The 26384-nt window shown below is 45.4% G+C and overlaps 7 protein-coding genes across 13 annotated transcripts; 3 read left to right on the top strand and 4 right to left on the bottom strand.

Moving 5' to 3' along the window:
• Positions 1 to 1351: 1351 nt before the first annotated feature.
• LOC108152137 (rho GDP-dissociation inhibitor 1) lies at positions 1352 to 7635 on the bottom strand. 3 transcript variants are annotated; one of them, XM_033387360.1, is made up of 6 exons: positions 7445 to 7635; positions 3205 to 3414; positions 3028 to 3137; positions 2845 to 2959; positions 2451 to 2456; positions 1352 to 2370 (listed from the first exon to the last, which is right to left on the bottom strand). In XM_033387360.1, exons 2-6 carry the CDS (start codon positions 3389 to 3391, stop codon positions 2174 to 2176), a joined length of 615 nt encoding a protein of 204 aa, XP_033243251.1. In that variant the 5' UTR covers positions 3392 to 3414; positions 7445 to 7635; the 3' UTR covers positions 1352 to 2173. The 3 variants fall into 3 exon arrangements, with proteins under 3 accessions (XP_033243251.1, XP_033243250.1, XP_017136723.1); XM_033387359.1 differs by having other exon boundaries at positions 3205 to 3427; positions 7445 to 7634; XM_017281234.2 differs by lacking the exon at positions 2451 to 2456 and having other exon boundaries at positions 3205 to 3427; positions 7445 to 7632.
• Positions 7636 to 7723: 88 nt separating this feature from the next.
• On the top strand, positions 7724 to 9059 carry LOC108152136 (metaxin-2). 3 transcript variants are annotated; one of them, XM_033387358.1, is made up of 3 exons: positions 7724 to 7895; positions 7977 to 8686; positions 8986 to 9059. In XM_033387358.1, the coding sequence occupies exons 1-3, from the start codon at positions 7812 to 7814 to the stop codon at positions 8990 to 8992; spliced, it is 801 nt and encodes a 266-aa protein (XP_033243249.1). In that variant the 5' UTR covers positions 7724 to 7811; the 3' UTR covers positions 8993 to 9059. The 3 variants fall into 3 exon arrangements, with proteins under 3 accessions (XP_033243249.1, XP_033243248.1, XP_017136722.1); XM_033387357.1 differs by lacking the exon at positions 8986 to 9059 and adding an exon at positions 8842 to 8952; XM_017281233.2 differs by lacking the exon at positions 8986 to 9059 and having other exon boundaries at positions 7725 to 7895; positions 7977 to 8796.
• Positions 9060 to 9106: 47 nt separating this feature from the next.
• LOC108152138 (larval/pupal cuticle protein H1C-like) lies at positions 9107 to 10152 on the top strand. The gene has a single exon (XM_017281236.2). The coding sequence runs from the start codon at positions 9655 to 9657 to the stop codon at positions 10039 to 10041; it is 387 nt and encodes a 128-aa protein (XP_017136725.1). The 5' UTR covers positions 9107 to 9654; the 3' UTR covers positions 10042 to 10152.
• A 2702-nt stretch (positions 10153 to 12854) lies between these two features.
• LOC108152135 (Golgi reassembly-stacking protein 2) lies at positions 12855 to 14896 on the bottom strand. The gene is made up of 2 exons (XM_017281231.2): positions 14726 to 14896; positions 12855 to 14526 (listed from the first exon to the last, which is right to left on the bottom strand). Exons 1-2 carry the CDS (start codon positions 14769 to 14771, stop codon positions 13100 to 13102), a joined length of 1473 nt encoding a protein of 490 aa, XP_017136720.1. The 5' UTR covers positions 14772 to 14896; the 3' UTR covers positions 12855 to 13099.
• A 183-nt stretch (positions 14897 to 15079) lies between these two features.
• Positions 15080 to 15825, bottom strand: LOC108152139 (probable prefoldin subunit 6). Its single transcript, XM_017281237.2, has 3 exons — positions 15607 to 15825; positions 15321 to 15546; positions 15080 to 15266 (listed from the first exon to the last, which is right to left on the bottom strand). Exons 1-3 carry the CDS (start codon positions 15683 to 15685, stop codon positions 15188 to 15190), a joined length of 384 nt encoding a protein of 127 aa, XP_017136726.1. The 5' UTR covers positions 15686 to 15825; the 3' UTR covers positions 15080 to 15187.
• Positions 15826 to 16680: 855 nt separating this feature from the next.
• On the top strand, positions 16681 to 21660 carry LOC108152608 (polycomb protein Su(z)12). Of its 2 annotated transcripts, none has more exons than XM_017282070.2 (6): positions 16681 to 17181; positions 17254 to 17300; positions 17395 to 17878; positions 17960 to 18809; positions 18878 to 19734; positions 20188 to 20548. In XM_017282070.2, exons 1-6 carry the CDS (start codon positions 16956 to 16958, stop codon positions 20391 to 20393), a joined length of 2670 nt encoding a protein of 889 aa, XP_017137559.1. In that variant the 5' UTR covers positions 16681 to 16955; the 3' UTR covers positions 20394 to 20548. The 2 variants fall into 2 exon arrangements, with proteins under 2 accessions (XP_017137559.1, XP_017137558.1); XM_017282069.2 differs by having other exon boundaries at positions 16682 to 17181; positions 20463 to 21660.
• A 1501-nt stretch (positions 21661 to 23161) lies between these two features.
• LOC108152648 (26S proteasome non-ATPase regulatory subunit 2) lies at positions 23162 to 26328 on the bottom strand. Of its 2 annotated transcripts, none has more exons than XM_017282139.2 (2): positions 24251 to 26328; positions 23162 to 24187 (listed from the first exon to the last, which is right to left on the bottom strand). In XM_017282139.2, the coding sequence occupies exons 1-2, from the start codon at positions 26165 to 26167 to the stop codon at positions 23351 to 23353; spliced, it is 2754 nt and encodes a 917-aa protein (XP_017137628.1). In that variant the 5' UTR covers positions 26168 to 26328; the 3' UTR covers positions 23162 to 23350. The 2 variants fall into 2 exon arrangements, with proteins under 2 accessions (XP_017137628.1, XP_017137627.1); XM_017282138.2 differs by having other exon boundaries at positions 23162 to 24190; positions 24251 to 26327.
• Between the last annotated feature and the right edge of the window lie 56 nt (positions 26329 to 26384).

Here is a 26384-nt window from a genome sequence, read left to right as displayed (position 1 = left end):
AGCATTCCTGCCCTACATGGACCGGTCAGCCCCAATGCAACAGCTGCCAATAAAGGCTGGGAGCTGGGAGCTGGGAACTGGGAACAAAATGGACGCCAAGGCCGCCATATGCACTTCCCAGCCATGCGTGTGTGCACATTGCCTGTTGCGCCTCGTTTCCTTTTTGATTTCATTTATTTTCTACTTTATTGTCCCCATTTTTTTGCAGCATTTGGATTTCCCTTTTTCACTGTGTCTTTCTTCTTTTCTTTTTTTTTGTTGTTATTGCAGCATTCCAGTGAACTTTATGCCCGGATGCAATGGACCATAATGGGGGGCGGACAATTGCCGGCATCAGGCTAAAAGGCCACAGTGACACACAATCCGGTGTCTTGGATTGCTGCACTGGATGAACAATATGGAGCTGGTGGAGCGACTGTCAATCATTCTGCTCTTAACAGACGGAGATGGACGGAGGCATTGTCAGTTAGAGTGGAATCGGAAGCTCTTCAATCTCTGCTCTTGCCCCCAAATCAAATATGAGCGGAAGCATTCATGAATTGAATTTCAAATACCAATGGACTGGCTTTAAATGTCAGGAAAACTTACAAAGTGAGTCCGAGTCTCTTCTTCGAAACGAACTTTTTTACCTTTAAACTGTACAAGATTCCTGAATTATTTTGTTTTTGTTGCTTTTTTCGGCGGAACAATGAAATGAAAACAATCAACAGAATAAATAAGAAATCCTGCTCCAAGGAAGCTTTTAAAGCGGATACCTTTTTGGGCATGGCATGGTATGGTATGGTATGAAAGCAGGCTCAAAGGTTTCCTTTCCGCCATTTACTGGGTATGCCTCAAGGGTTTATTCCAGAAAATTATTACTGCTGTTTTTCTTACATTCCGCGCCTTGGATTTCGCTTTCTTCTTTCGGCAAATCGCGCCATTTACAAGCAGGCAATTTATTTATTCATTCTTTTAAGATAAATGTGCGTTTGAATATTTCATTTCATTTCGGTTCGGTTCGTTGTTCTCTCCTGCATTCAAAGACTGCCGCCTCGAGTGTTGGGCCACATGCTGCGCGCTGCCGAGTGCAACAGTTTAGCTGGCAACATGTTGCCCGAGCGAAATGGAATATAAACAGAGAGGACAAAGCCACACAAGTTTTGCTCTCCGTACGTACACCCCACAGAAATGGTTGGTATGCACGGCGTATGAGTAATGCGAGTTGTACCTTTGACTTCCACCAACAATTTATGACGTTTACTTCGGGGCAACGTCAACAGATAAGCAGCATTATAAAGTGCCGAGGCTACTGTATAATTTGCTCTCAGTGGGTGACTAAAAACATCAACAATGTGTGCCCATATGTATATATTTAAATATATTTTATTTTTATTGCTCTTCAGTTGCACTCATTCTGCTGCATTCGCATAAATTTTAAACAAAAAATACACAGAGATAGTTAAGTTATACAGTTAAAATATATAGTTTAGAGTTCAGTGAGGGATCCCCCTTTTATGTAGACTTTACAGATATCAAATGCATTATTGTAAGGTATCAATATCCAGTTACCAGTTCCAGATCCAGTTTATTGATTGAGTGGATCCCCTCTGGGCTGGGTATGGGCTTCCCTTGCAGTTTCAGTTGAAAAGAATAAACGCTTTCCTCTCATTAAATTTAAATACATGGCGAAAATGCATACAACTTTCTTAAAGTTCTGATTACTCATCAGAATTCAGCTGGAAATGGGGGTATATGTTAGACATATGCAATGGCATGCAGAGGCCGACTGATTGACTTGACTTGACTTGGTTTTGACTTGAGTGGATTGACTGGATCTCTTTGTGAGTGACATTGGGCGAGAATTGCTCTTCTTTTACACACATTCCATTGGATATCAAATGGATATAAAAATACATATCGTGGCTTTACATTTAACTCTTTAGATACAAAAATAGTTTCATTTTAATACCATTCACAAAAATACTTGACGATCAATTGGTTTGCTTCATTTTTTGTTGGAAACTCGCGTTTACAGATTTTGGAAACAAAAAATAAACTAGTTACATGACAATTTTGGGGAAGAAACAAAAAAAAAAAAAAAAATTGTATATGCTGTGTGTCTGTGTCTATGTCGGTGTGTGTGTGTGGTGTGTTGTGTGTGTGGGTTTCTATGTGTGGTGTATTTCCCGCTTTATTCCCAGTCCTTTTTGATCTCAAAGGTCCAGTCCCACTCCAAATGTATGTGCTTGTCGTCATCCGTGAAGATCGAGCTGACCGAGTAAGTGCCGCGCGACATTGTGCCGGAGGGCGCCTCCTCGGCGGGCGTCAAATAGAACTGAATTTCCCTTTTCGGCGGATACGAGCCAACCATGTGCTTCATTTTGTCGACTATGGGAATGGAAAGAAGTAAATGATTATTCACGAAAACAAGAACAAATCTCTCAAAGAGTCTTAGACCACAATCTTACCCACAACTTAACGCAAGGCAATATAATTATCCAACAAAAAAGGGCAAGGCATACAAGGACAAAGGGACATTGATCAGCACATGATTATGGTAAAAATGGCAAACGTAATAAGCACAATGTAGACCACACTGAAAATTCCGCAGAGCAGGCTAGTGCTATTGAAGGTGCTATTCCCCATACTGTAGCGGACAGAAGTCTATCAAGAACTGATGCCTTTATGGGCGAAAAAAGCAAACGTGGAATGTGGCCACGCGAAACGTGAAGTCCCAAAAGTGCACGGCACAGTGTACGCACTGTACGATGAACCAAATACTCGTTCAATGGAAAACATTTCGATTGAAAGGAAAGTCCCCCACCCTCCTGGCTGTAGATCCATTCAAATCGAATCACTTACCGGGCATGCCAAAGCGAGAGGTCTTTTGCACATACTTAAGGCCGTGGACAATTTCACGTTGCACAATAAAATCAATGCGCACCTTGTACTGAACACCTTCTTTGATCACAAAAAGCTGTCGGGAAATAGATGTCAATAGGTCAAATGGATTCCTTAATGGGGATCAGTCATGATGCGCTCTACCTGCTTTTTCAGCTGACTAATGTCGCCAGTAAGATCCAATTCCATATCATCGCGTCCCCCCACAACCAGCGCCAGCTTTTTCACAATCACCTTGCGTGGATCATTGGGCTCTAGAGATGACGGGCAATGGGTAATTGGATTAGCATTCGATAGGCTTTGTTTTGATTGCTCTCTTACCGACAACAATCTTCTCGGTCTGGGCGGCGCCCAGGAGGGCCTCCTTGTAGCGTCTCAAACTCTCATCCTCCTGATCGGCGGCCATGATCTCCTCGATGGTCTTCTCCGGCGGTGCTTGGTAGTTGGCATCGTGCACATCCTCATCATGATGGTCGGGATGGGGTTGTTGCTTCGCTGTTTCGGCCATGGCTTCCTCTCTTACCTAGGGGGCTGCAAACAAAGTCTGGTATGTTTGTTTATTAATCGAATACATTTATATCGGTAAGATTACGCATGATTTTTCCTAGTTGAGAGTTTTTTTTTTTTCTTTCTTGTTTAGCATTTCTTTCTGCCTCTTTTATTCCTCCTCTTAATGATTCATGTGGGTCATAGGGATATTTTTAGTAGTGTGAGTAACATGAGGACACGATAATGGTTTTTTTCTAAGTATACATACATATCTACATATGTACACTACTGGCCAAAATAATAAGTACACGCTTATAAGCTTTCTTTCATCTCCTATAAAACTTTTCTAATAAACATAATTAAAAAACGAGGGGGAACGTTGTGAGTTGCTGCGGACACCGCAACTCTACAGTTATACCCGATACTAAGTCAATATGGCTCTCCTCCGGCAGACGCCGCTAATATTAAACGACACGACAAAGAATGCGTGCGAGAGAGACAGAAAATCAGTCTAAGCGTGACGTCGGGCGCTGCGTAGCCACTGCAAATTGATTTCTTGCTTTTGGCTACAAAAATGATCCTATCTGATCCTGATTCAGCAATTTGATAGATATGGTCATTATCTATGATTCTGCGTTTTTAGTTTTCTCGAATGTGCAATATTGTGGATGCAACAGATTTTCGTCCTTTGTGGGGGCGGAAGGGTGTGGGGCGAAATTCTGAGATATACGTTCTATAGTGAGATCTAACAGAAGTGTGGATACAAAATTTGGTTACTCTAGCCATAATAGTCTCTGAGATTTGTGGATGCCCCAGATTTTCGTCCTTTGCGGGGGCGGAAGGGGGTGTGGCGAAATTTGGACACGAATCGGTCAAGGTCCGATATCACAGGAGTGTGGATACCAAATTTGGTTGCTCTGGCTCTTATAGTTCTGAGATCCTTGAACTCATATTTTGCAATTGGCAAAACCGACCATGAAACCTGTGTGTTAGAGAGAGACAGAGCGAGAAAGAATGAAATTGTTTTCTTGATTCTGGCTATAATAATTATACGATCTGGTTGAGATTTTACACTCTATAACATATAGTCATCCTCTACGATTCTGCGTTTTTGGTTTTATCGTATCTTTAAAAATGTGGATGCCACAGATTTTCGTCCTTTGTGGGGGCGGAAGTGGGCGGGGCGAAGATTTGAAATATTTTTGTAGCAGTGACATATCACAGAAGTCTGGATCCAAAACATCGTTGCTCTAGCTCTTATAGTCTTTGAGCACTAGGCGCTGAAGGGGACGGACAGACGGACAGACGGACGGACGGACAGACGGACAGACGGACAAACGGACGGACGGACAGACAGACATGGCTCAATCGACTTGGCTATTGATGCTGATCAAGAATATATATACTTTATGGGGTCGGAAACGATTCCTTCTGGACGTTACACACATCCACTTTTACCACAAATCTAATATACCCCAATACTCATTTTGAGTATCGGGTATAAAAAATCAAAATTACTTTTAGTTTTCTAACCTACAATAGACTATAAAAATGTTTATCATAAGCATTTTTCATTTCAAATATATATTTTATGATCGATTAAACCTTAAAATCATAAATAAGGGCTGGCCAAAATAATAAGTACAGCAATTCTCCAAAGCGAAAAACTAAAAACCTTTCAAATTTTTTACACTTTTTTCTTATAATTTATAATCTTTTAATAGTATCCTATATAGCCACACTTATTTTGGATGATTTCGGCCATTCTTCTTGGCATACTAGCAATAAGTTTGCGGCAAGTCTCCACTGGAATCTCATACCACGTTTTTTGCACAAATTTTATACCCGAATTGGATCACATGATCAGTTATGCTATGTACCGGCTCAACGCCATCCCAAGAAAAATGGCCTCAGATACCTATACATCAGCCTCCGTTCTTAACCGTTTTCTTTGTGTACCGGAAGTCGAATTCTTTGCCTTTGGGTAATTGTATACATCTTCTGGAGTCATTATCAAAAAGATTTATTTTTGTTTCGTCTCTCAATAATATATTATTCCACTTTTAAGACCCATCTGAGCCAGAACATGCCAAATGATTTTCAACGAGTTTTCGCCTCATCTTCAAAATTTTTACTCGGAGTAAGGGAACTTTTCGGACTATCCGTCCTGTTAGGTCTGTATATTGTAGTCTCCGACGAACCATCAGACCTGATTTTTCTTTCCCAATTTGAGCGTATTTGGCCTTGGAAGACATGAACTGATCCTTTTTTGAAAGACTGATGATGCGGGTGTGCGTTGTTTGTAAAGATTTCTTCTTCCATCCTCGATTTTCAATAACCACTTTAGATATTAAAGCATTCTGAACAAAAAATTCCGAGCGTCCAAGACTTTTCGCAATTTCCCGGAGAATTTTCCTTTCTTTTTGAAGACTTATGGAAAACTTCTTTTCTTCAGGAGTAGGGCCTAACTAAAGAATTTTTTTAAACTCTCATGTACTTAAATATGAAAGAACTCAATAAAAACCAACAATCCTTTGACCAAATCCTTATCTAATCCTTCAAAATTTATAAATAACACCAGTGTACTTATTATTTTGGCCAGACCAAAAATGCCCATTCAGCAAAAATGTATGCATAGAATTTTACTAAGATGGTTCCCCACTTTAATTTTTGATTTAAATAATTGGCAAGACTGTAACCTTTCCGAATATAAACAATTGGCATCAATACATTTACTAACATTCGAGCTATTCCATAACAAACTACACCGATGTACTTATTTTTTTGGCCAGTAGTGTATATTCCCTGGAGATCAGCAGGACTAGCAGATTAAATGGATTGCCTTTTATCATTCAATTTTCACCACAATGCTGCCCACCAAATGTTAGTCACTCGATAATATTGATTAAATTCCAATTATTAACACATTGATGAACTGTGGCTTGGAGAGTCGATAGATGGGGCCTGGCGTGGAGGTGGGGGTGGGGGCGGTTGCGGTTGCAGCTGGCAGATGTCCCCCCGCATAGAAAAAAAAAAAAACAAAAAGGTCCCAACCAAATACGGACGCACAAAGGCAGATAAGGCAAAAGGCACACTGACAGAGTGTGGGGGGGGTGGGGAGAACGGCATTGAATTATATTGACCAGAACGGGCGTTAAGCGAATACGACCAGACCGACGCCTCCAGCCACACGAACACATGTATGTACATATGTATGTATATGCATATGTACATATATGTATGTACTATGTATGCATGGATGTACATACATGTATGTATGGGGACGAGTATGTTCTGACGGTAGTTTATTATCTTGCTTTTGCTTTTCATTATTTTTCATTATCTAAATACACGTCGCTCGCTTTATGCCCATTTTCAATACATGTTGGACCGATAATAGTATTCAATTCTCCAGATTTGGATTGAAGAGCAGAGAGTACATGCGAATGGAAATGTTATTAATGTTTGTTGCGAGATAATTAAAGTTTATTTTTATATACTACACGTACTGTGCTGTATGTGCATAAAAAAATAAATATTAAGCTGATTTTTTCGAATTAAGGTAGAATCTGTATCCGATCCGTACTGCGGCGCACTGCCCAAACAAAATCCACCAATTCCAAACAAAATTCCAATAGATAGATTGGTATAGTGGAGCAATACAGGGGCAGGGACGCTGCCCAGAGACCCCCCGTCAAAGTGCTCACTCGCTCGCTCGCTTTGTGTGTTGTGGTCTGGTCTGGTGTGGTGTGGTGGGGGGGATAATTCAAGGAAGAGTAAAGACCATGCCCAGTTTTGATAAAGAAATGTGCACGGCCAGAAAAATGTTAAGACCCAGACGCACATAAATACATACATACATGTATGTACATGCATATATATGAATCACACACTAACACACACGGGGCCGGCAAATGATCGTCATTCGGTTTTGGTGATTGTTTGCAAGTAAATTTTTTTTTTTTTGGGAGTGGTTGGTGCCCTTGCGGGCAGATAAGAAGCATTTATTTCAATTCGAATATTATTTGAATGCATGGGAACGCAGTGCAAGCACACAGTCGGTGGCACTCACCTTTTTAATTTTCAAATTAAGTAATAATTGCCGTTTCTTTTAGCGTTTCCTGGCTGTTGCGTGAACAACAACTAATACAGGTATTTATATGATTTTGTAATATATTTATTAGAATACAAAACAACGCAAAAAACACAGAAACAAGAAAGAACGAAGGTGGAACAGTGAATAAGCAGTGTTGTTGATCGTATTCTTTCTGGCTGAAACCGATTTCGATTTCGATTACATACAGCTGTTCCATACAGGGCTGCACTGAAATTTCAAATGTTATCAAAATGACAACCAGTTGTCACGGCGTGTCACGAATCACAGCTGTTTTTGATTACTTCATCGCTGTGCTGGAAATTGTGTGTGGAATTTGAAGAAAATGCAATCTGTATTGTTAAGCCAACTGGCCACCGCCAACAAGCTGTCCGTGGAGCCATGGCCAGAAGACACCACACTCTACCAGGTAGGCATCCCATCCCAAACACGCAGCCGGTGCAAATCACAAGCCTCATGCATTCCTCTCGCAATTCTCTTTCGCGGCTAGCCCTATGAAGTGGAGCAGATTTTATTGCCGGAGAACGCCAGTTGCCTGGCCGTGAAGGCATACCTCAAGATGTGCAACTTGCCCTTTGACGTGCGCACATGCTCCAATGCAGAGCACATGTCGCCAGGTGGACGCATGACCAAGCTGCCCTTTATCCGAGCTGGGGCATTTATCTTTGCCGAATTCGAGCCAATCGTCAATTTTGTTGAGCAGAAGGAGATGGCCATCGGCAACCTGCAGGACGATGATGAGAAGGCCGATATGCGGACGTATGTGTCGCTTGTGGAGAACATCTTCACCATGGCCGAGCTGTACATCAGTTTTAAGAACGAGCGCGTCTACAAGGAGGTCACAGCTCCGCGCAATGGCAGTGTCTATCCGTGGCCCATTAACCACATGCAGAACTATGGCAAGCGCCACAACGCGCTCCGTTTGCTGAAGGTCTATCAGTGGAACGACCTGGACATAGAAAACGTCATTGAAAAGGTGGCCAAATGTTGCGAGACGCTCGAATACAAACTGAAAGAGTCCCCCGACACGCCCTTCTTCTATGGCGAACAGCCCTGTGAACTGGATGCCATCGCCTTTGGACATCTCTTCAGCATTCTGACCACCACGCTACCCAACATGGCGCTGGCCCAGACCGTGCAAAAGTTCAAGCTTTTGGTGGAGCTCTGTCGCTTCATTGATGACAAATATTTTCAGACCAGGTGCCTGCAATGAATTTATCTTAAGTTTTTTACTTTTGGTTCTATCATTCTGTACCACACACAAGCAGCCAAAAAAGGGCGGCATAAATGCAAAATTATAGTTTATATCATTTTGTTTTGTTTTATTTATTTATTTTTTTTTTTTTTTAATCCAGCTTTGTACCTTGCTGATTTATAAGTTGTGCCACCGATTCGAGACGCGTGAAGAGTTCTTTTGAGTGCATTTTTATAAAAACAGCTCTATAGCTCATTGAATGAACAAATTACTTACGATATTTTTCTATTAAATATATTTTCAGAAAGTAAATCGACTTCATCTAAAGTTGTTTGTTGTTACTGAAAATATGTGTGAATAAATTGCCTTATATTTATATTCTGTTAAAGGAGTAATTTACAGTCTTAACACAAGTTGGAATTGACAATTGAGAGGTCAAAGCACCGCTCCAAGGTTAAGATGTACAACAAAACTCGTGTTATTATGAATTGTTGCACAGATTGCTTGCATTTTCAACAGCAAAGAACTAATCTTAATCTATGCAATAAGAGTGATGTGTATTCAAGTCAATCTATGGTACATCTATTCCATCTTACACCATAACAGCGCAAGATGGAGCAGCCGAAAAGCAGGCACAAATTGTCGCCGTACCTCAAGCATCAGAGGAGAAAGAGTAATCCATTTGACACGGCTTGGACTGGTAATAGCCGACAAACATTGGAGGCTAGGTTCTGCCACAAAGGTGCGACGGCAGAGGATTGAATCCGCATTCAATGAACGTTACCATGCAGAAATTCAATGCGGACGCAATTGTGTTCTAATTTAGTTTTCGGTTGTTATTGGGAATGCCTAAGCCGTAAACCCGTTTGGCCAGGCAGGCCTCCCTCCGGGCCAATTCGGACTATAAAACGATCGAGCTAATTGGGAAACAGCATCATTCACTGACAAACCAACCAACTCTAAACAGCTCAACATGAAGTTCCTCATCTGCTTGGCTCTCACCTTCGCCGTTGCCCAGGCTGGCTTCCTGGCTTCCTCTCCGGTTGCCACATACGCTGCTGCGCCGTCCTATGCTGCCACCTATGCCGCTGGACCCGTGGCCTACTCGGCTCCCGTGGCCACGTATGCTGCAGCTGCTCCTGCCTATTCCACCTATGCTGCTGCCGCTCCGGCCTACTCAACCTACACTGCAGCTGCTCCAGCCTACACCTCTTCGGTGTACGGTGTCCGCGCCTACACCGCTCCTGTGACCACGTACGCAGCTGCTGCTCCTGCTTACACATCCTATGCTGCGGCTGCTCCTGCGTACACCACCTATGCTGCTCCGGCCATTGTCAGCCCATTCCTGAAGAAGAAGTAAACACCTTCCTTCCTGCCACGATTCAACCATCAAACGACAACCTAATAAAGAAAGATTTTGTAATCCACATCCGTTTACCTGCCCAGTGGGGCCTACAGTAGATTGAATAATGCAGTTGCAGATTTTGTTTAAATCGACATTCGAATGCCGATATCAATTGGTATATATCGATATATAGTCGATATCAATCGCGTTTCAATTGGAATTTGTCTCTTTACTTCTTGTTGCGCCTCCAATCAGAAAGCAATATAAGCTGTTGAAATTTTTATATAAATTAGCTTTAATTGTATAATTATGCCTATTAATGGGCGACACGAATGTGAAGAAAAGGAACATTTGCTCGGAGTAAGCATTACACAAGTACATGCAAATTATTGCCATTATCAGTTGGATGATTCACCAGATGCAAGGGAGAGGTAGAGCGGAAGTGGGAACGTCGATAGCCAGTTGAGTCCAAGTTTAGGGTTCAACTAAATGAAAATATAGTGGCGAAACTAGTTTTAAGTTGTAGCTGCCACCGTGAGCAAAATGATCCGCGACAAACGGAAGAACGACGTCCCGTTGCTAAAAATAGTTTCATATAATATCCGTGGTCTACAAAGCAAATTAAAGGACAAAGAATTTACTGAATATCTTAGGAATTTCGACATATTTATTTTAATTGAAACCCATACGCTTCCCGGTACACCCGTGACAGAAGAGTTTGAAAAACTGTTCTCCGACTATGCCTGCTATTGGAAGGAAGCCATAAAGATCTATCGTCACGGACGTGGAATCGGCGGAATTGTAATTGGAATCCGGAAATGCCTGAACAAAATGGGACTAACGCACGCTATAACCGATGTGGGAGATATAAAGATCGTAGAGCTATGCTGGCGTGAGAAAATGCTACACATAATACCGCTCTACATACGAGGAGCCGACTGGAATGGCGAATTCTTGCCGGTGACACAAGTTTTTAGCAACAAACCGAATACCATAGAAAATGCCATAATAATTGGTGATGTCAACATCCGTCTGGGCGGGCTCAAGCAGAAAGTCTCCAACTATCCCTGTGTCGCCAACACAAATGGTCGAATCTCTGAAGATAAAAAACGGAATGGAAGAGGATCACAGTTTCTGGAATTTTGCGACCATAATAAGCTACAAATATTGAACGGCCTGACGGTGGGCGACGCCAAAGGCAGCTTCACATACCATACCCCGAGCAAGCTGGGGAATTCCACAAATGATTTTGCAGCAGTCAGCCAAGATCTAATGCCGGTAGTGAGTGATTTCATGGTGGATAAACCAGATACAGGGGGCACCAGACACGGATCTGATCACTTGCCCATCTGTCTGGTATTAGATCTGCCCCTGATGGATGCCCCAGTGCCGGGAGCTTCTTCAATCAAAATACACACAAATAATATCAGGTCATTTGACTCCAGCATTCTCTCGCAGAACACCAGGCTTGATTCGGATATTACCAGTGCAGAAGTAGAGTTTGCTTTCAAACATCACTCATTGAGGTCGTTTTCCAAGCAAGCATTGAGGGATTTCCGCAACGAACTGGTTGTTCGATGCAATGCCATGTTCGACGGATCGAATATGAGACAGATCTCCTGCACAAATATTGTTTCTTCGAATGGTTTAATCAAGACTCTCTTCAAAATAGTGCAAGACAGACTGATCGAATGGTGCGGCCATACCAATATCTTCAATGAGTACCAGACCAGATTCTGGGAGAAACTTTCCAGCGTCGATATGGTGTACAACTTAACAGCGATTGTCGATATGAAATTGACGGAAAGAGGAGCTAAGGTGTATGCGTATTTCGTCAGTTGGAGGTCCTTTACCCAGGGAGCGGCTAGAAAGCTTATATGGCGCAAGCTCCTTGACATGGGAGTCTCCCCAAGGATTATTAATCTGCTTAAACGATGCTACAGAGAAAACATAGATCGAGAGCAGAAAAATATGTCCCAAATGCTTGCCGCCTTGTATTTGAACGATCTTCCAGACGAGCTACAAGGAGGTCTCTTCATCGATGATCGCAGGATACACATATTGATGCACGCTGACAAGATAGTTCTACTTGCGGAAAAGATCAACGACCTCCAGGCTATGATTGATCAACTGGAAAGTTACGGCCACAAATGGGCCATGGATGTGGACATGGATACATCCGAAATTATGGTTTTCAAAAAGGGTGGTGGCAGGGTATCGGCATTGGAGAAATGGATTATAACAGGGAAAGCGATTAAAAGAACATCCGAGATTTCATACCTGAACTTCGTGTTTACTCCTGGACTCTCCTATAAAAAACAAGTTCATCAAGTTATCAATCAAGCTAAGAACTTGATGGATCAGTTTCTCCATCAACCAGAAGAGTGGACAAAGTTCTTGAAGCTTCGATGTGTCCAAGTATGGGGCAGCATTCGTTTCAGGGATATCGATCAGCTGCAAAAGGTATTTCTGAAGAAAACCCTCAACCATAATTCCAGTAATACAAATGGCACCACAGATTTGAGCATTATTGATTTTAATGCCATAGCCCTTGAACTGCACCTGCAATATATAGGACGGTTAATATTTTCCAGCAGTGATGGCCGTCTTTCGCATTACCTCACGCTCAAAATAATTGAGAAAAGTGCTCTTTGGGCTGTACATATGAACAACCTCGATCCGAAATGGAAAGACTTCTTAGGCTCTCAGACAGAGTGGAATGATTTCTGCTCTAAAATTTGTACACATTCTGATAAGAGAAAGCCGTTGTGATCAGGGATCACACAGGAGTATGTGCATATATATTATATAGATTCAAAGATGGAATCTATAATAAGATTTTGTTTGTGTATATTATTTGTTTATTACAATAGTTAATTTATATTATATTACGAATGCCATTTACATATTTTTCTGCTGCGGGTACCATTGATGTTATGTCAGCATTCTGCCTTGTCTCCCCATTCGTGGCCTTGGGTATCGCCATCGTAAAAAATTATCAGATGAAAGATAAAAGCTTAACGACAATTTGTCCAATTCGACAACACAGCGCCGCTCAGATGTGGATGTGGTCTTAGTTGCCGGCCTGAGTTGTAGCCGGTTGTTGCTGCTGTTCGCTGCCAGATGGGGGCGGCTGCGACTGCGCCTGCGGTGGTGAGAACACATGGGCCATTTGTGGTGGCAGCGGCGTTGGCTGCGTGGGAAACAGGCCGCCCATGGAGGGCTGCACCTGCGGATACGACGGCACCGTCTGAGCAGCCGGGTAAGAGAGAGCCGCCGGAGCCGACATGTAGGCCTGTTGTGATGTGGAGAACATTGGCACGGCTGCAGGAGGCAGCTGTGGTGGCGCCGCTGTGGCCTGTGGGAACGGCAGCTGGGCTGCCGGTATTCCACCGAGGGCCACGCTCGCATTGTGCTGTGTGTTGGGATCGTAGACGCCTGGTATGAAGATATTCGCTGGTGGCGGTACAGACTGCGTTTGTGCCTCAACTACTGCTGGGGCTGCAGCAGGCGGAGGTGGAGCAAAAACACCAGCCAGAGGTCCAGCCACAGTCGCAGGCGGAGGATGAGCAATTAGTGCAGCAGGAATAGGAGCTGGAGCCGGTATGTTGCCTGAGGGGGCTGGTAGCTGGGGCTCTCCAATGGTTGCCTGAGTTTCCAACGCCGCGGTGAGAGCATCTGTTGATTCGTCCGGATTGAAATATGTCTTGAATAGGCTCTGGGCTGGCGGCTCAATGGTTGGAGGTCTTATCTCGGCATTTGTCGATGCAAAGGTGTTGGCCAGAGGCGGTATGTAAGGCAACGTTGGTGAGACGACAGCAGAGCCGGCAACTGCCACAGGGGCAGGTGCCGGTCCGCCTCCGCTCGTCAGCAATGGAGCGGCCTCGGCTGCAGTAGCAACCGAGGCCGAAGAGGCTGGGACGGGGACTGCCTGCACCGGGATGCGATGCAGATAGCCGAAGCCAATGCCACAGCCGAGAGCACCCTCTCCTCCCCAGGCCGTGTTGGGCTTGATCGTCACCTCGCGGCAAGCATCGTCGTCCAGATTGTAGACGTACATTTTCAGCGGCTGCTGCTCGTGCGTGTCGATCAGCGTGAACAGGTCGTCGTTCTCGTGGCGTATGGCATCCGCTCCAATTACATAGTCGCTGTAGGCCCGGAGCCCGGCCAGCTCCGCCGGAGAGTTGGGATGCACCTCCAGTATGTGCCACACGCTCTCGTTGGCCCCTTCGAACGAACAGAAACGAATGCTCACCCCCAGCAGTCCCTGGCCACCCCAGCTAGTGCTTGGAGTCAGAGTCAGCTCCCGCACAGTTTGTGTTTTGCTGGAGTAGACGGTGAGACGGACGGGCTTGTCAACGTTCTGACGCAGCAGCTCCTTGAGCATGTCGTTGTCCTGGTCCAGCCGAGTGCCGGCAATTGCCACAATAAAGTCGAAAAAGGCCTCCAGTCCGGCCTTCTGGCCCGGCGAGTTGTCTTGCACTTTGAGTACGTGGTAACCTGGAGACAATGAGACCATTAAAATTGTATTATACGATCATATGCATATATTGTTGTCCGTCTACGTGTACGTGTTCTGGTACGGTGCGTGTGCGAGGGTGCTTGCGATCTCTAATTGTGAGACCAACGACCGACGACCGACAACGTAAGGTTTACGTGGTCCATGTCCTGTCCGCCCTCCTCTGGGTGTGTACGTTACCTTCTGTGCCCCCACCGGGTACGTGTATGCTGTGACTCGAACCCATCGTTTGATTGCGTCAAATTATTCGAAATGCACTATTAAATGCAGTGTTTTTAAATAATTTCAGATGTGCCAACAAAAAAATTCTGTTCTTCGTGGCAATGTAGTAGGGTTGTCAAAATTTTAAATATATCGATAGATTTTAAATATTTGACAGCACTACTATGTTGTAAAAATAATACTGCAAGAATACCGCCTTTCGATAGGAAATCAGGTGATGGTGGGCATTTTTCGATAGAAAAAATCGAATATACGCGAAAGTCTGAACCCTGCGCTTTTTCCACCTAATGTTAATTTAAAATGGCCAGTTTCTCCTTAAAAATGCATTTATTCTTTCCAAGATGATGCTGGTGTTGTTATTGCTCTGAAACATCTACAAAACAATTATAAATTAGGTCTTAGTTTTAATCCTGCGGGCCTTCACTTCATGGCCGCCGCCACCTGCCACTGCTGTTCGTACTTGGCCGCAGCCTCCCGATGTTTCAGCATATCCTTTTCGCTATAAAGAAAAATTGTAATACAAAAAAGTCTAGCCGGGCTGGTGCTTTCTTACATGTTCTCCAGGGTATCGGTGGAACTCTTGAGTTCTTTGGAGATGTACTCAATGCGTTTTCCCACGTTCAGACGTGAATCCTCCAGCTCCTGCTTCACTAGCACAGGGCCAAACAGTTTGTAGACTTTGTTGTCTGGCCCCAAGAGATTCAGTTCGTCCAAAACGCACTTGTTCTCATTTAGCTGGCCTTCCAGTAGTGCGCGTTGTCTGATCATCTTCAAGCAGGCTGCATGGAGCAAATAGTATTATTAAATTTGGACGGAAATGTGCGTCTCCATTTACATACACCTCTGAAGGTTTTGATATGACTCAACCTCGGTCTGCATTTTTTTGTACAACGCTGCACTGTTCTTGTCCATATTCATTGCGTTGAGTGAAGAGTTAATTAAGATATTTGGATCTTTAAAAACAGTTGTGCCGGCTCCGACTGTTGATAATTTTTACTATTCAAGTCAAAAAAAAATCTAAGTGCTCTGCACGCTTCTATCAGTGTGTTGGTGTTGCCAGATCGTCTGTATTGGAAAGTAGAACAGCTGTTGAGAAACAATAGAAAAATGTTAAATAAATCAAAAATGTTAAATAATGGAACGTAAGCGAATGGCTAAATGCTGAGACTACAGTCTTTTTCTCACGTTTTATTTGTTTTCCCTATTTCGCTATACAATTTGTTTACTCAAAATCCAATAAAAGATTGTATTAATGTATTTATCGAATAATGTATTAAGAATAAGCCAATTAAGTAGAAAAATTATTCATCAATCGTATAAAATTATGTGGGCATGGCTAAATGTTGTATATAGTCAATAATATTCGACGAAACATCAAAATTGAGCAATATGGTTTCCAATCCTTGACGGAGAACAATTAACCCATTGTAAGCCAAGGGGGTACTTAAATTTTCCACCGAAAATAATGAAAATTTAATAATTTTAGCGCAGTTCAGGTGAAATATATATGTAGTGCTTTTCTTTAAGTTCAGAGGAAAAATGCCATGAATCTACAAGAAGAATTTACAATCGTTAATATTGTCCGCCATTTACCTCAAGTAGTTGAACTAATTAAATAGAGGGGGCTTAAGTGGGCTAAGTTCGGTTTTCCATCATACGAGACGCTATATTGTTGTTGAGGAACCAAAATTGAGGCAAAACAAATCAAAGTCAAGTATTCAAAATAAACCAGTCAAGTAGAAAATAGATTTATTAATTGGATAAAATTATGTGGGCAGGGCTGAGGGTTCTATCTAGCCAGTAATATTCAACGGAATATAAAAGTCAAGGCATATATAACTTGAATTCATCATTATATTTACGGTATATTTTTAAAATGAGACGGTATATTTTGGTATATTTCTGAGGGTCGCACTGATAATAACGCTGAGACAAAAGCAAAAGGTTTCGCGCCGAAAAGGGAAACGGCAAAAACACGCAAAGCATCGCGGAAAAAAATCAAAAACTCATGCTAAATGGGTAAAACAAATGTGAATATGTTCTAAAATGTTAGCGCGTTGTTAGTCTGTGCGTGGATATTGTGTGTGTGTGCGCCCAGCGGTTGCATTTCCAACAATTAGAGCACCCACCCCCCTCCATCCCACCATCCTCAGCAGTTCTCGCATCGTGACACACAAACGAACACACAATGGCCCCAGCGAAAAAACGCGAGAAAGACAATGCAGATGGCGCTGGCGCTGCGGCAAATGGCATTAACGGCGGATCGAACGCGGCTCATGGCCATGGAAATGGAGCAGATGGAACAAATGCTACGTTGGCAGCGCCAACGACCACGGGGACGGCAGCGGCAGAGGCCAACGGGAAGCTCAATGGACACCAACAAGAGCAGGAACTCTTTTTGCAAGCATTTGAAAGTGAGTAGAAGTGGAGATTGGAGGGCCAGACAGACAAACTAATAATGAATGGTTAATGCTGCTGATTTTCAGAGCCCACGCAAATCTATCGGTATCTACGCAACCGCCATGAGACAAACGTAAGTGGAGACCATCTAACACAACATAACATCTCCTAGACAGCGCGAGACGGCACATGCATTACATGTTCTCTTCTTGCTCTCCCTGGTGCAGCCCATATTCCTGAATCGAACGCTCTGCTATATGAAGGAGCGAATGTCGCGCACCAACAAGAAGCGGGCCACCTTCCAGATCAACTCCATGCTGGAGAGCATAATCCAAAAATCCGAAGCCGTAACACAAAACTACCTGCACGTTATCTACGACTCGCTACACGAGAAGATCAAATCATCGGACAGCGATGAGCTGCTGCAGGAGCAACTGCTCTGCGAAGCCGGTGAGTCGGTTTGTGTTGTGACCACGCTGTACAAGATCACGCGGAGCAAGCGCAAGGACAGCACGCTGGACTTTCAGGAGCTGCTCAGCAAGAGTTCACAGATCGTGTACAATCCGAAGAATCGCATTGGGGAGCATGCCACCATCAGCATACCTCTGCAGGCCATGCGTCCGATGGGTGAGCAGCATACGCTCTACAAGCTGCTCTTTAGGATCAAGGTCCTGTCGTCGCCCGCCACCACGTGCAATGATGAGAATGCAGGTAAAAACAGGATTAGTAGAGAGCAAAAACATCTGTCCGAGACTGAGATTCATCGTCCCGACGTCCTTTCCCATCCCATAGAAACCCCATCGAACAAGCGATCGCGTCCCAATGAGAAGATGTACGGCTCTGAGCTGATATTGTATGAAAAGTCGAGTGGATTCATCACCGAGGGCGAATACGAGGCCATGCTCCAGCCGTTAAACTCGTCGAGCATCAAGTCCTTCTCACCAAAGAAATGCACCTGGGAGACGATGCCCGATAGCTACATTCCACTCTCGCTCACCTACGATGTCTACCAACAGAGTCCGATGCTGAAATTCCATCTGACGCTGTCCAACGAGCAGCTGCCAGAGACAATATCGGCACGCGAGCTCCAGCGCTATGTCCATCATCTGGACGCCGTTGCCGATGCGGTCAATCACAATAACAATCATTTCAATAATAACAATAACTGCAGTGGTGGCAGCAACCTCAAGAATAATGGCATTTGCAAGACAACGCCCCCTGAACACATCCAGATCGTATACAATTTCATGTACAGCAACAATACGCGCCAGCAGACTGAATACACGCAGGAGCTGAACTGTCCCTGGTGCGGTCTGGACTGTCTGCGTCTCTACGCCCTGCTGAAGCATTTGAAGCTATGCCATGCCCGGTTCAACTTCACCTACCAGCCCGCAGGCAGTGGTGCGCGCATCGATGTCACCATTAATGATGCGTACGATGGATCGTACGCTGGATCCCCCTACGATCTGGCCGGGCCATCGGGCTCGTCGTTTGCCCGCACCTGCGGCCCTGTTCGGCGCACTTCGGTGACCAGCCTAATGGTGTGCCGGCCCAGGAGGCAGAAGGCGAGCCTGGATGAGTTCCTGGAGCTAGATGAGGACGATATCAGTAACCAGCGTTCGTACATAACAGGTCACAACAGGTAAGGCATACGGCATACTGGACCAGTTGCAGGCAAAATGTGATAATTGTGAAAATAATGCTTTAAAGGCTGTACCACCATACGGAGACCTGTCTGCCCGTGCATCCCAAGGAGCTGGACATTGACTCGGAGGGCGAGAGTGATCCGCTGTGGCTGCGCCAGAAGACCATACAGATGATTGACGAGTTCTCCGACGTCAACGAGGGGGAGAAGGAGCTGATGAAGATATGGAATCTGCATGTGATGCGTCACGGATTCGTGGGCAACTGCCAGCTGCCATTGGCCTGCGAAATGTTCCTCGATGCCAAGGGCCATGAGATCGTGCGCAAGAATCTCTATCGCAACTTCATCCTGCACATGTGCTCCCTCTTCGACTATGGGCTCATCTCGAACGAGCACGTATACAAGACGGTGCAGAAGCTGCAGGGTCTGCTCAGCAAATATACGGCCGGGCAAGAGCTAATGCAGCGCCAGCATAAAGCCCAGCTCGAGTACTGGCTGGACGTGGGAATGCACAAGAAGCAGGAGGACCTCAAGGCCCACAAGTCCCCACAGAAGATGTCCGCACTGTCCTCTAGTACAGACAGACCAACTACCTCCTCCAACAGTGCAGCGGCGGCTGCCAGCAGCAGCTCGAATGCAGCTATGCAACCGCCCAAGGGAATGCCGGCTCATCTGAAACGGGCCAGTGCCGCGGCTGCTGCGGCCGCTGCTGCTGCAGCAGCTTCCGGCCAGGACAATGGATCTGCCAACAATAGCAAGAATGTGGCCAAAAAGTCCGCCGATCAGCCGCTTGCCCCATTGCCCAATACACGGGAACGGCGCTCCGACCCCAGTCTGAAACGCAGCGGCACTCGGTTGAGCACTGGAGCTGCTGCTGCCACCTCTGCGGCTGCCACATCGAAGCGCAAATTGAGCCCCAAAGGTAAGTACTACCCACGGACATCCGACATCCGACATCCGCCATTCGCCATCCGACGTCCATAGAGTGTGGCATTCAATGGCATTTCATCTCGATCTCATCGTCACTTTGCTTGGTCTCAAAATGCAACATTCTCACCGTAGAAGTGAGGCACATCATGTGACATGTGTACATATATCCATTTTTGGGGGAATCACTAGCAGATGCATATCCCCATATCCATCCTCCATCCATCCATCCATCTATCGTGTCATGAGCTCTCACAAAAAATGAACAAAATTCCAAATTTCTATCCAAAATTTATACATATCTGACGACGACGGTCTACGTCGATCGTCTCTCTTTCTCTTTGTTTTGTTTTGTTTTTTTTTTTTATCTGTGTTTCTGTTTCTTGTGCGTTTTGGATGTATTTTTCGCTCTCTCTCTCAATGTGAACCATGCCGATCGATCCGATAGATGTGGAGCAAGCGGCGGCGGCGGATGATGCGCCCGAAGTGATTGCTCCTCACAATGACAACGCGTGGGTCGATGTGGGTATTGAAGATGAAGATGAGGATAATGATGAGGATGAGGATAATGATGATGCTGATGTTGAAATTGATGTCGAGATCAATGGAATTGCCCTGCCAGTTGATGTTGATGACTGCGTAGGCAATTTGTAGTAATAACTGACCATTAATTAATGAACATTTCTCACCAAACAAAAACAAAATCGAACATCACCTCTTCAGATAATACAGCGCAGAGGAAGCGTCAGCGGTACAGCGAAGGCAACGGCAACAGCAACAGCAACACCAGAGGAGCAGCAGGAGGAGAAGAGACCGGAACGAGTCGCAACAAAAGCAATAATAATAGCCATCAAACACTGCCAGCACCAACCAGCAACAGCAAGAAACGCTTAGTTGCGCGATCCCGCTCGACCTCAGAGAGAACCAGCAAGTCCTCATCCACAGGAGCAGGAGCTGGAGCAGCATCAGGTGGAGGAGGAGCAGGAGCTGGAGCAGCATCAGGTGGAGGAGGAGCAGGAGTGCGTACCAGGCTCTCAGTGCCGCTGGCCAAATACGAGAAGCGCTGACGCAAGCAAAGACGCTGCTGCTGCTGCTGCTCCTCCACAACATCGACAGCCCAAAACTGACTAAAGCATCGCATCGTATTGCTGCTTACCTTACCATACACATATAGTATATATAGTACCAGGCACTTCTACCATTATCGCTGTAGTTGTTTATATTGTGTTAAATTCTAATCAACGCCTTATGTTGGACCTTTGTTTTAAAGCCTTTCCTTCTTTATATTGTGTTAAATTCTAATCAATGCTTTATGTTCGGCCTTTGTTTTAAAGCCTTTCCACGGATTAAACAGCATTTTTTTTTTTAATGTCAACCTAAGCTTAAAGTTATAAGTCCTTCCTGGAATGAGAGCAATTTCGCACGAGTCTTGGCAGAACAGCATATCATTTGCATGCATTTTTGATGGCAAAGAACATCGTACAATGATCTGATAATTGTGCTTAAATGATAATTTATGATTGTCTTTCGTGGCAATTACTTAATAGACCACAGAGACATTCAAACATACATACATATACAGGGCTGAGGGCAACCCATTCAACAATCAATTGAACAACTAATGAACCATTCGTAGACCTAAGAGTAAGGAAATGCTGCTGCCGTGGGAAAATGTAAATCAGCTTTTAACTGTATGAAAAGGACAAAAATGTATCAATTGTAATTAGCGAAGAGTATATGCAAAAAAAATATATATTTACGGCATAAGCGCGAGTCTATTTTAAAAGCAAAAACGTGCGTTTTTTGAGCGAGCAATTCCAAAACCAATGAAACGCCAATACGCTATATCATACACCTACACCTACACCTACATTTACTATACACATCCGTACGTACATAAATAAAATTCACTTCAAACCCACACTCAAAGAAAAAGCAAACCAAAATGGATCTATTTGTACAGAGCATTGGGCTTGTCTTTGCTTCCATTGCTCTCAGATTTGAAAAGTGCAAAAGAGAATGCCCGAGAATGCAAAAACAAAATACACGCAGTGCGCGTGATTGATTCGTGATTGTTCAGAGTTTGGCGATCCTCAGCTCGTTCCAAACCACTTGCAGATATTGATATTTGCTTTGGCCGCTGGCTTGCCTCCTATATACATACACGTTTAGAGTGACTCTGATTTTGATAGACTTGACTTTGAAAATAAACCCAAAACTGATGCAGAATATCAAGAACCAACAAAAATGATGTATGTATGACAGCTCCATGTTTTGAGCTTTGCGTAAGATTACCATCTTATCCTAGTGGATTATTGATGCCAGGGATGATGTGGATAGCCCTGACTAAACTTCACAGTTCGCTATTCGATCCACTAGAAACCAGAAATCCACTATTATTCCTTCGGCTTTGCAGATCGAATTTGGCTAGAGACCTGCCCTATCACAGCTCTACTCAAGCTATACTCGATCATTACGAATCCTGCCTTTAGTCAGATTCGGATCACCCTGAAAACCTGAAAACCAAGTGCAAACATTCGTCTTCTTATACCCGATACTCGAAGAATATTTGTGGTAAAAGTGGATCCCAGAAGGAAGCGTCCCCATAAAGTATATATATTCTTGATCAGCCTAGTCGATATAGCCATGTTTGTCTGTCTCAAAGACTATAAGAGCTAGAGCAACCAAATGTTGTGTGTAGGCTCCTGGAATATCACACTGAAGCAGCAGATGGCTGAATCTGCCCAATCTTCCTCGTGCAGTGTGCGGCCCCCGTCGGAGGAGAGCGGTTGTTGTTGGTTTAAGATGGAAGAGAGAGAGACGGATCAAATATTCTAGAATTCTGATCGAATAGGTCATTAGGTGGGTAAGGTGACAAATGCCAGCAAAATTGAGAGATCGATCCCTCCCCCCCTTTGGAAAGCAAGAGAGCAGAAGGAGAAGCTAAAACCCAGCAAAGTTGTGTGTTGCTTTCTCGTTCTCTTCACCAGAAAATCCAACGAAGAGTGAGCGAGAAAAGAGAACCGAATCGATTCGGTTGCCTGCTCTAATTGATGTGCTTATGCTCGGCCTATAATCCTATATCCCTGTACCACCTTATATGTGAGCGAGGATAGGACACCTAGCTCTTTAAGATCAGATTGGTTACATTTTTCCTCGATCATTATCTTACCAATCCTTCCTGCATGCAAGCGACCGGTTGGTCGTGCAGCAGCGCCCCTCAGTCGGTTGGGAGGGTCAGGGAACCGTGCGTAACAAGCTTTGGCTTGATGTCTCATGGGTCACTTGATATGATATTTAACACAATATAATACAGAGCTCTGTTCTCTGCTTAATTCGAAATTCGAAAAGTGAGCCATCCCTGAGCCTCAGCGCATTGTCTCCCTTCTCTGGGAAGGGGCTTTCGGGCCATTCCATTGATGTTTTATAAGTAGATATAGTTGTTTATTAATGACATTTGAAAGCAATTGCCGAAAAAATAACAAGTTCTTCATATTGTTGGGGGTGTTACGTTGCTGAACCTTAAATTTCTCGCCTGAACTTAACTAATAGATGATCCGATGATCCGATGATCGATGATCCGATGATCGATGATCGGTGATTGAATCTTTCTATTTGACAAAATTGGGATTCTTTTTCAGTATGACGAATCCCTCCATGACCGGCGTCAGGGCCAGATACTCGTCGGTGGCCAGCTCGGCCCGCTCGCCGATGGCCAGCAGGACGGGCGTTGTGTGCGTTTGGAAGCCAGTGATGGTCTTCGGCTTGCCAGCCTGTCCGACCACATCGATGGCAATGCCCACGCGCACAGGGACCTGCAGCTGGTTGAGCTCCTCGTCGAAGGTGATCAGCATGCGGGCCTGCATGGCCGGGACCAAAGTGTAAAGCAGATAGTGGGAGCGATTGAGGATCAGGTTCTTCACATCCAACAGCGACACCAGCGTGGCCATCAGTCCGGCAACTGCCATGGGGTTCATCAGCTGGCGATCGCTGTGGTAGGGACTCAGCGAGAGAGTGCCCTTGCCCAAATGAGTCAGGCTCTGGGCAATGCGCACCATAAACAGATTGCTGGGATCCTTCGAGTGATACTGCGCCAGCTGGCGCAGCATGGAGGCCAGCCGGGCATTGTTGGTGCCGGCTCCCACGAGACCCATGGCGAAAATGGCATTGTGTGCCACCTCCGCATCGCTGTCGTGCGAGAACTTGCTCAGCGTATCCAGGATGTTCAGCTTGGGATTGGAGGCGGATATCAGGCCCAGGGCCAAAGGCACGGAGCGCCTAATGGCCGGCTCGCAGTAGCGCAACAGGTTGCCAAACGAGCGGTAGGCCATCTCGGCGCCAATGTCCTCCCCCATGGCAATCAAGGCAATGCCAAGAACGGCAATCGCCTGTGTGGCCGACAGATCCTTCTCGCGCTCCTTATCTTTCTCCTTCTCTTTTTCCTTCTCCTGCTAAAATGGGAACTCACAAAATAGTTAGAAATAGTTACAGATAAAGAATGAAGGAGCTACCTTATCCTTGCCCTTGTCCTTCTTGCTCTTCTCCTTCTCGTCGTCGGCGCTGACAGTCTCATAGTGATCGGAGCAGATGTGCAGCAGCTGCTGGATCTTCAAAACATTGCCAGTGCCGGCATAGGCACAAATGTCCACCATGGTGGTCGCCATACTGCGATAGGGCTCCTCCAGAACCTCCAGCGTCATCATCACCGCTTCGGTGGACTTTTGCCGACCCAGATAGAGGAGGCCCAGGCCCAAGAACAGGAATCTTGTGTAGGTATCCTTCAGATCGGTCTTGGTCAACCCCATGATGGTCTGCAGCAGGATCTCGGTGATCTCTGAATTGCAGGAACCCACACTGATCAGACCCAGCGACAGAGCCGTGATGCCGAGTATCTCCACGCTGGCAGAGGTCTTGTTGCCGCCAAACGAGAAGACCGTCTTGAGGGTGTCGATCACAATGGAGCGATTGGAGCCGGCATAGGCGATGCCCAGGCCCAGGATAGCGCCCACACGCATGCAATTGTTCTGGTTCTCAATGTAGTCCGAGAGCAGGGCATGGGCCGGATCGACCTCGTTGCGAATGCCGCAATTAACGATGCCGCAGGCCAGCAGGGCACCCGACTTAATGTTGTCATCCGTGGAATACAGATACTTGTCGATCATGGTTAGACCGCCATCGACATCCCAGAGCAGGATCAGACCCAGGGAGGCGGTGGCCGATAGCATGCCGTGCTCCTTGTTCTTGTACAGCCACTTATTGCCATCCTCGGACAGCAGCTTGTCCACACCGAAGCCCGCGTTGACGAAGCCATTGACAAAGCTGGCGGCCAGATTCTGCTTTGCCGAGTCCACCTGAATGGAGGCGAAACGCGATCGCGAGTTGTCCAGATGCGACTTGTAAATATCCTCCGGTGTCTTGGGCTCCATGATGTCCAGCTCACGGGCCAGATTGAGGAAGTGCTTGTTCAAATTCGCATTCGACATAATCTCCATGAGGTCATCGTAGTCCTGCACCGACTCGTCCAGCTCCAGGCAGATTTGCTGGCGGGCCAGCATGAAGGCCAACTGTTTCTGCATGCCCGGCTCCTTGGGCTCTTTGAAGATCTCCCCAATCTTGTCCATGTCATTCAGCATCAGGGCCAGCCGCATGGCCTGGGTATGCTGCGTGAACTTGCGCGACAGCTGCAGGGCCGTCTCCAGTATGATGGTGTTGTCCGGTTCGGGGACATACGGATAGCAGGACTGCAGGTACAAACAGACACGGGGATAGGCCGACTCGTCCACATACTCGCTGAGTAAATGCAGATGATCGATTTCGATCAGCAAGTCACAGGCATCCGCCTCAGCATTGTGCTCCATGTTGTAGGGAATAATCTGCTTGACCAGCTCAATCAGCTGGGTGCGGAAGTCGCCCGTCGTGTCGTGATAGTGGGCGGATATCTCACCGGACAGATGGCGCACATACTCGTGGCCCCACTCGCCGATCTTTTGCTTACGATCGCACAAGAACCTGTAGGCCAGACAATCCTTGCCACTGCCCATGGTCATCGAGAGCACCGATATAATGTCGGCGCACAGCTGCCGCGTCTGCTCGTCGGGCATCTGTTTATAGACGGTCTTCATCGTCTCGTAGTGGGGGCGCATGAACTTCAGGGGTTTGGGCACCGAAGTCATCGATGTGGTGGAGGCACGTATCAACTTAGCCATCATTTCCAGCGCTGGCTGGTACAACTTTATGTCGTTCTCCTGCAGACGCAGCACGAGCATCTCCAGCTCCTCCTGCAGCTGCTGATCCTCGTCCGACAGCTCGGGCAGCTCCTTATCGTCTTTCTTTGCTTTGTCATCGCTGGAATCTCCCTGTTTCGCCTTCAAATCCTTGGGATCGGCAACCGCCGGCTCCTTCTGCTCCTGCTTAATCTCACCCGTCATGTTTCAAATACGAATATTTCTACGATTTTCGTTTGAGAACCTTGTTTGATTTTAGACTTTGCAGTAAATGCGGCGTTCACTTTTCGTTTCTCTTTTTTATATTTTTTTTTCCTTGTTTCTGAATTACACAGCGCTTTTTGGTACAGAGTGACCGCAGACTTATCGATAAAATATACCGTCCGATCGTCATAAATATACCGAAACATACCGTCTCATT

Source organism: Drosophila miranda, chromosome XR (genome assembly GCF_003369915.1).
Source record: "Drosophila miranda strain MSH22 chromosome XR, D.miranda_PacBio2.1, whole genome shotgun sequence".
Taxonomy (NCBI): Eukaryota; Metazoa; Arthropoda; class Insecta; order Diptera; family Drosophilidae; genus Drosophila; species Drosophila miranda.
The sequence above is the reverse complement of the archived record's forward strand: the minus strand, read 5'-3'. Positions and strand labels throughout refer to the sequence as shown.